Source organism: Oryzias latipes, chromosome 4 (assembly GCF_002234675.1).
Source record: "Oryzias latipes chromosome 4, ASM223467v1".
Classification (NCBI taxonomy): Eukaryota; Metazoa; Chordata; class Actinopteri; order Beloniformes; family Adrianichthyidae; genus Oryzias; species Oryzias latipes.
Window position 1 is genome coordinate 9,130,281 of NC_019862.2, and position 8,746 is coordinate 9,139,026.

The window sequence follows — 8,746 nt, forward strand, 5'->3', positions numbered from 1 at the left end:
CATTTGTGTCTTTCATTTACAGTAACATTTTTGAGTTGGGGGGGTGTTCAGAAGAAAACCTCAGATTCACAGGAGCAATTAAGTTTATCACAAAATCTGTCAACATGTGAACAAGCTGGAACAGGGAATCCTACATTGACAACAGCAGACAATGGAAAATGTGTTTAATGTAAGACCTGTTATCTCCCCGTCAACACTGCTGTTACCTAAAGCTCTGAAGAATAAGTGCTCTCCATAAATTTACTTTAGAAGCAGCACCGCAAAAATGTTGCCATTTAGTTGCCCAGTTTAAGGCCCAATCGATCAGATTGTGAGTCAACCATCATTATTTACACTTTATTTTATAGGGATTTGATCCAGTGTTTTATGCATGTAGTGATTGAAACTTTAAATGTGGAAAATTATAAACTCTTACATTAAAAAGTAACAGAAAAGCCCAAAAGTTGTTTTAAAATAAACTTGGATCATGAAAAGATCTATTGATCTAAAAATGTTCCCAGTGGTCTTTTCATGATAATTATCCCATTTTTAAGTAAAATTCAAAAAATTGTTTTCTAGTTTCTATTTTCTGCAAAGCAGCACTAGAAACTTCCCTCAGAGTTGTGAGTTGGACCGTTGGTGCAAAATAAGCCTAATTTCCCATTATCCCTTTGTTTACACTCTCCTGCTACCTTACAGCCCCTCACACCCCTCACCTAACATTTAGTTGTGAAACAAAAATGACGATATCAGCTCTATCCAGTGTAAAGTTTTTGCCAGATGCCAGCTTAAACGAGAAAAAAAGACGTACATGGATCTATTTGTCTGCAAGTGGATGCATCAGAATGGAGCGGAGCACGGAGCTTGTGGCCCAACGACTGTACAGACTTTTTCCAACTGCATTTTTTCATCTGCTCGCCATTCACAACGATTTTAATAAAGAAATACTCAAATGCAATTTAAAGCTTAATTTTCCCCATATAGGTCTATTATTATGAAGAAAAAAAAATGCCACAAGAGAATGTTAATAACACCAAAAACACAATTTTCGTTGGAGTGGGTATTCAAAGTGTGTTTTGGTAAATAGGGAAATTTGATTGAAATAAGTTGTTTCTTTTAAATCCTACCCAATTTTATAGCAGTGATTGTGATCTAAAGCAATAATTCCATTTTAAATAGTCCTAAGTTTGAAATTGGATCAAAGTTGTTGTGAAATCAAGGATTTTTCTAGTGAAAGAAAAGGAATTTGATTTAAAAGAAAGTAACTTTTATTATTGCTTTTTTGTGAGTTGTTTTTTGATAAATAACGGTATCAACAAGTGAACCAATTTGTAGTACAATAATAGAAAATATATATTATCCTTAAGTTTATTGTTACAGAGTTTAAAAAATAATCTAATTTGACGTTGAAACATTGAGAAATTTGCAATTTCACTGAGTTGCGGGGCTTCGGGAGTGACGTATGTCAGTGGGCGTGGCCCACGCCCCACTCTGTGTCAGCGCCGGTCCAACCTTCCAAGGGAGCGCTTCACTCCTTCACTGCTTCACTGCTTGACTGCTCCTCCTCAGACCGGCTGCCGGGACTCCACTCCTCCGTTGGCAGTTCGTCACGGTGCTGCAATGGTTTGTTCGTCAACGAGGAGGATTTCGCAACTTTACTTCTGCTAACACACATAAAAAAACCCCGAAGCTCAGGTAACTCACCTGTCCAAATGTTCTCCTTTATTCTTTTCTATTCTTCTTTAAGTATTCATTCCTGTCTTTTTTTCACCATTTCTTCAGTTGACAAATCAGTTTGACGGGTAAGCAACCTTGAAGTTACGGTACACTTGCAAAGTGGCCTTGGGACACACCTGTCTGTAGTTCTCACGTTGTGTAGAGACTGTAATGTTAACCTTTGTGTGCCTTCTTTGTGGTTTAAAGGAATTCAGTGAAATGACACTTTTTATACACTTGAAGTTTTCTAAATTTCTTGGATTTTTCCCTCTCTTCTTTTAAGATCAAATGTCTCGTTTTTAAGAGTATTTAAAAGAAAAATCAAAAGTGTTTGTTATGTCAAACCCTTTCTTGTTTGAATCAATCAATAAAAAATAGCAAAGAATTTTACATTTCTATGATAAAATCCATAGAAAATATTTCAGAACAGAGGTGGTTTTTGATTTGAACGTTTTCAAATGCTGTTTTTGTTTTTTTCAGACTGTCAAAATGGACCAGCAGAACCAAAACCTAAGCTGTCATTATGACAAGATCATGGATTTCTTCTACAACAACAGCAACAGAAACCAAAGTAAAACTGATGATTCATGGGACAATACCCAGCTCATTCTGGTCCAGGTGGTGGGCTGCTTGTTCTGCTGCTTCATCTTGTTCGCCAACGCTTTGGTCATCACCGCCGTCATCACCAACCGGAGGTTCCATTTCCCCTTCTACTATCTTCTGTCCAACCTCGCTGCCTCGGACTTCCTCGCAGGCATAGCCTACGTGTACCTCATGTTTAACACCGGGAGTGTCTCCCGGCAGCTTACAGTGAATGGATACTTCTTCCGCCAAGGTCTTCTGGACATCAGCCTCTCGGCCTCACTGTCCAACCTGCTTGTCATCGCTCTGGAGCGATACGTCTCCATCATGAGCTTTAAGGTCCACAGCAACCTGACCAAGAGGAGAGTGACTCTGCTGATCTTTCTGGTGTGGGCTGTCTCCATCCTCATGGGAGCCGTGCCCAGCATGGGCTGGAACTGTATTTGTGATCTTGACACGTGCTCGAAGCTGGCTCCCATCTTCAGCACGAGCTACGTGATCTTCTGGTCGGTCTCAAACTTGGTGATGTTTCTAGTCATGGTGGCCATTTACATTCGGATCTACATGTATGTCAAGAAGAAGACAGCGGGGATGAAGCAGCACACCAACAACTCCATCAATCGCAAGAAGACTCCCATCAAGCTTATCAAGACGGTGATGGTTGTACTTGGTAAGTAAAGTGTCAGAGCGGTGTTACTAATCATGCAAATGTCAGTAGTGGTCTAGTGTTGTGTCTTTAGTTAATGCTTTCTGCAGAAGCCTCATCTAGAGCTGTCTTTGCTGAACACACTGGTCTGTAAATCTGGTTTATCAACTTTATTAAAATATATTGCTCAGTTTTTTTCCATTTTAGGTGATGCTATATTAAGTGTAATCCTGCATTAATTGGTATGTTGCGCATTAGCAACATACAGTGTTAAAATGAGCAAAAACTCATAAACATCATGCTAATAAAAGTGTCCCACTTTAGTCTGACAGGAAACTGTGAGTGCAACATCATTTTAAAGTTTAAAAATAATCTCAGTATTAATCTCTACAACTTTAATCGGATGATATTTCCTGCCCTTCTAAACAGGAAAAACTTTGTTTGCATTTCATTTAAAATAATATTGCAAGAAACTAGTTAAAGGCAGTCAGTGGAGCAATCGAGCAGCACATTTTCTTTGCTGTCAGCATCTGCAGGGCCAACTTTAAAAGCGTTCCCAGTGGTCTTTTTAAGTATGATTATGCCATTTTTAGCAGAATTTTAAATGGAGTGGGTCTTTGAGAATGGTCGAGCTTTCATGGCAAGAATACTGCCAGTGGAGGATCTGAAATGCCACACCTCTAATTCAGAAATGCAAGCTTTTTTGTCTGAGAGCAGATTCTGAAGCAATGATATCTCAATTTTCCCACCCTATGATTACACTGTCCTTTTTATATAAGAAAACAAAACTGGCTATGGCATCCAGGCATTATATTCTCTTTTTTTTTTGTTTAGGATTTGTAACATGATATCGCTTACGATTTTAAACTATGCCCTGAGCTTTACTTTTTAAGATCAAACAAACAACGAGACTACCAAATACATGTCTTTAAAGTGATGTTTACTTGTTTTGTATACTTGTATTGCTACAAAATGTGAATAATAAGCTTTAAAATGCATTTGGGTGATTTTTAAATAAGAGCAGGCATGAGAAAGTTTCATTGTAATCACGCTGGAACATGCTCTCTAATTGTGGGCAGCCAGCTCATTCATCCACATGGGTTTCTACCAAAGCATGGGAGGCATTTGCCTATGTACACACTTTAATCCTAGCTGCTGTGTAATTATCTCATCCTGCAAGGTCACCGTTGCTCAGCCTTTGAGGCGTACCATGCAGCTGAGAGGTCTGGCCTTCAGTGAATGTCTCCACCTCTCCTCCCTTGTATGAATAACTGTTCATGAGGACTTTGTCCATTTTGCATGCACTTCTTTAAATTATGTTGCTACAGGATCGTCATCAGCCATCTAAAGCTCCCTAAAAGTACTTAAGTTTTTCTATGGTTGCTACATTTGCATTTTGCAAATCTATGTTACAAACATAGTTTTGCAATGCTACAGTATTTTTAGACACTGCCTTTCTGTCGAAGAATTAAAAATACCAATATGAATGCAGGAAGCAGGGTCTTATCTTGGAGAAATCTTAAGATTTTCAGGTTCAGAAGCATGAATCCAAAGGACTGATCATCCAGAAACTGCAACTGGATAAGCAAGTTCAGTCACCTGCAGAAAACATTGTGCACAAATACAGAAAGGTTGAAACTGGATGAAGATGTTCTGGGTATACCTTGAGAGTTACACCAATATTTTAAAAAGCCTGACTTTTTTCTTTTCTTTTCAATTTTAACATATAAACAAAAAAATGTGCTAGTTCTTTATATTTTCTAAATGAAATCAAATTCACGCTTGGTTGTAAAAAGAAAATAAGATGGTCGTGTGAATTTAGGTCAATTTTTATTGAATTTTGATGTATTTCATAACATCTGGAAGAGCAAAAAAACCAAAAGCAGCAAACGTTTAGTAAAATGTCGCTGCCTTTTTGACTCTTGGTTTAAATCCTCAACAGTAATATGAACAATGTTATCAGTCAGCCTTTGTGCCACAGAAATGAAAACAAAACAGTGAACTGTTGAAAAGCATGTTGCGCCAAAAAAAAAGGGCTGCTGGATGTGCAAGACAAGCTGCCACTTGTAGCTTCCTTTCAGTCCCAGAAATTCTTTCTGCACAAACACGCTGTAGGGAGATGGATAATTGGCTTCTTGAGCGCCCATGTGACCTACCTTGCTTAGCAAACACAAAGGTTGAGAAAGACTGTTGATTTTAGACTGCCAGTCAAACAAAAAGCACCTCCCATCAGTGCAGATGTTAAGTCCTAATAAATTACTAGAAGTTCGACACAAAGCCAATTGCATAGGGGACAACTAGAAGTGAAATAACTGAGAAAAAAACAAGTTTAACGACAAATGTAATTTTCTGCACTTTACGTTACGAACTCTCTAAAAGCAAATCGAGACACGCCCACTTGCGCCTCCAGATCAGTGCCATAAATGGCACTGTAGTTTCAAAAATCGTTAAAATCTGCAGACAAAATAGTTTTATAGCATTTGTTTATATGGAATTCTTATGTGGTTGCCTTTTTAGTTTAAATAAAGCCCTTTTAAGAAAAAAAAACAATTTGAAGTCTATGAAAAACTAGAAATGTATTTCTATTTAGCTGCAGAAGGAATGTACTGCTTATGGCTGTCATGGACTGTTGCATCTACTCCTACAAGGATGAGAAATATTTCCTTTTAGTATCTATTTTTTTCTCCTGTAGTACTCAGATTCCTTTCTGCACAGATATTTATTGACAGATGTGCAGCTTTCGATTTTGACTTCAAAAGTAAAAAGTCAATAAGTCTTGTATTAGTTTGAAATCAGATTTTATTTTCTTTTTCAGTCCAATGTGCAACATTTTCTATTGTTATTCCTAGAATTAAAAATTACTAACAGTTTTCTCCTTTCCTTCCCGCAGGGGCTTTTGTGATCTGTTGGACCCCCGGTCTGTTGGTTCTGTTGGTGGACGGCGTGTGCGAGAGCTGTAAAGTCACCAAATTCAAGCGCTGGCTGCTGCTTATGGCTGTTGCTAACTCTGTCATGAACCCGTGCATCTACTCCTACAAGGATCAGGAAATGTGGAGAACTATTAAAAACCTCCTGCGCTGCATCGGCAATGGTACGCGTCGACAGCGGTCCTCAAAGGCCAACGCCAGACATTTGCACTCTGGTCAAGATACGGGAAACAGTCCGCTACCATCAGATGAAATGGAGTGACAAAGGCAAAATACAACATAAAGAAGGGAGATCTTGTGGTGAATTTGTGTGAACATGTTGACTTGAAAGAGAGACTAAGAGATCAGTTAATTCTCTTCAGCATCCTCAGTGGGCTGTTTGGCCCCACATGGAGCTTTTTTTTTTAGGAGGCAGCTCACCAACTTCTTAGAAAGGTACAGTTGCAGCGAGACAGAGGTGATCACGCACAATCTCTGTGATGGTTGGACAAGCATTTCAATGGGATTTTATGTTTTTTTTCAATTCTTTCTTGAAGATCAGTTTGCTGCAGATGTTTTGTTTCTTTCTACTTTCCATTAGACCGTTTCTTTGGAGACGACGCTGCACTGTTTTCTGACAAACGTTTGTAGATGCTTTTATTTTGAAATTCGAAAAGCAGTTTTACATTTTGCCGATCACAAAGTTTGTGTTTGTCGTTTTGCGTTGAAATTACCTTTAAAAATTTGTCTTTATCTTAAAAAAAAACATAGGAAGTATAATTTAAAAAAACAAGCGTCATTGGCTCTAAACTACAGCAAACGCCTTTTATTTAAAGATTGTGTCACCCTTTTTAAAAGTCAGCTTTGCCACATTACGTTCCCTTCTTTGGTTTTCTTTTCTTTTTGTTAACCAAAGTTCAAACTCATTTGTAACACTTGATCAAAAGAAATTCCTTACTACAGTTATTGTTTTCACACCTACTTTTTTATTTTATTTTGAAAAACATCCGCTGTTCAGATAAAGCTGCATACCTAATAGCGAAACCACGTTGCATCACACTGGATTATCTCAATGCCGCACACTGAGCACGAGCAGTCAAGAACAGCAATTATCTCCAGCGCTAAATGCTGCTCTCCGCTCTGACATCTCTACTGATCAATAATTGATAGGATTTATTTGACTTTGAATCACCTGTACTGTTGCTAAGGACTTTGAATGTTATCAACGTTGTTTTCTTTCTGTTTTGGGAGAACAGTGATTAGAAGACATTTTTGGTCCTTTGCCATGTTTTAGTTAAACTGAGATTGCTGGTTATCATTCTGACTGTTGGACTTTTGACAGATTTTATGTTCCTTTGAACATTTGTATTTTATAACATCATATATTGTCATGTATTTCGGTTCATTGTTTATGTACTAACACAATAAACTGCAAATCCCTCCCAATAATTTATATAAATATGTTTTTAAACTTTTCCTTTTGTACGTTCTTTTTTTTTTTGTATCACTCAGGTTCCTGACTGCACAGAGTTTCATTTACAAATGTGCAGCCTTTCAGTTTTAACCTCTGAGGTAACGACTTGTTGCCAGTTTGCAGTTTATTATTATTTTTTGTTTTTGAGAAAAGCAGGGCATGGGAAATGGCAGAAATAAAAAAAAAGGAAAGCTAACTGTGTGAGCATGTGTTTACTATTGTTGCTTTGCCCTATAAAATGGGCCAAGAGGTTTGTTTGTATCAGAAAATAATTGAAGAAAACCACTAGAAATGTAACATGACTTATTGGAAATGCTTAGTTGGGTTTCTTTTCTTTCTTTCTTCTAAAGTAGTTACCTGACAGCCATGATTTATTCTTTTAAAATGAAGTAAAACAAAGAAAGAAAAAAATCGGATCTTGTTCTGTGTAGGTGGCAACCTTGAATTAAACGTAAAAATTGGACTCCAGAGTAATCTGAGGGCTTTTTTTCTGCAGGCGAAACTTTATACTTCATTACTAACTAGTACCTAATGCAACAGTAAACAAAACTATGTTTATTGATTATTGATGCATTTAGTAGCACCATGAATAAAAGAGGGAATGCAAGAAAAGCACTATATCTTTATGTTTTATAGTGTAAAACATTAAACAGAATGCAAAACGGGGAATTTTATATATTTTGTGAGCAAATGTTTATTGGTGACACCCCTTGTTTAAGGTTATTGGGAGCCAAAAAATGTAATCATTACCATTCTTAAGACAGCATTTGGAATAGAATCTAATAATGGTTTTACTTTCAGGTAAATAAAAAGCAACCAGTTAATCTGATTTCCGTTCTTTTTTTTTTATTTGACACTCGTCTCACATTTTCTCCTGAGAAATGCTAATGTTGTTTGGTGCTTCTTATCCACATAAGTAAACATGGTGGACATGCAGGCCTGCACATCGCATCAATTTACAAGCCCTCTGTGATTTTATTTACCCTCAAAGTAAACACGGCAATTGTAGGGAACGCCATGCTAAATCCTTTTGCTTGTCATTCTGTCAAACAATGTTAGCTAAAAAATCAAGAGGAAAGGTATATTTGTCTGAATCGAATGTATTTATACTTGTTTACTGTAGATTTATGGTTGTTCGAAACGATGTACATGTTTTGGTAAATAATGCATTCTAAAAGTAAATACCCAATGATGGCTTTTGTTAGTAATGCTCCAAATGTAGTATAATCCTGAAAACTGTATTTCCAACTTACCACTTTGCATGAGTAATTTAATGATGCATGTAAATAGAATGACAGATAAGAATGTATCTCCTGAAAAGTGCACATCTATAGGAAATTAAACAGCAAAGGAACTGAGTTTTCTTCTCTGAAATTAATCAATAATGTATGTTTTTTTTAATACATTTGACATGTTTCTGATATAATTAATTATCTTAAAATG

General features: G+C 37.0%; 1 protein-coding gene across 3 annotated transcripts; it reads left to right on the top strand.

The window, feature by feature from the left end:
• The first annotated feature begins 1,485 nt into the window (after nucleotides 1-1,485).
• On the top strand, nucleotides 1,486-8,132 carry lpar3 (lysophosphatidic acid receptor 3). 3 transcript variants are annotated; one of them, XM_011473392.3, is made up of 3 exons: nucleotides 1,486-1,674; nucleotides 2,176-2,947; nucleotides 5,814-8,132. In XM_011473392.3, exons 2-3 carry the CDS (start codon nucleotides 2,185-2,187, stop codon nucleotides 6,110-6,112), a joined length of 1,062 nt encoding a protein of 353 aa, XP_011471694.1. In that variant the 5' UTR covers nucleotides 1,486-1,674; nucleotides 2,176-2,184; the 3' UTR covers nucleotides 6,113-8,132. The 3 variants fall into 3 exon arrangements, with proteins under 3 accessions (XP_011471694.1, XP_011471699.1, NP_001279990.1); XM_011473397.3 differs by lacking the exon at nucleotides 1,486-1,674 and adding an exon at nucleotides 1,692-1,781; NM_001293061.1 differs by lacking the exon at nucleotides 1,486-1,674 and having other exon boundaries at nucleotides 2,185-2,947; nucleotides 5,814-6,112.
• The last annotated feature ends 614 nt before the right edge of the window (nucleotides 8,133-8,746 follow it).

What these genes read in the sequence shown, in the direction of transcription:
- lpar3 (XM_011473392.3), top strand. Translation starts at nt 2,185, where the DNA reads ATGGACCAGCAGAACCAAAACCTAAGCTGTCATTATGACAAGATCATG. An exon ending in GACGGTGATGGTTGTACTTG is followed by an intron (nt 2,948 to 5,813) that starts GTAAGTAAAGTG and finishes TCCTTCCCGCAG; the next exon opens with GGGCTTTTGTGATCTGTTGG.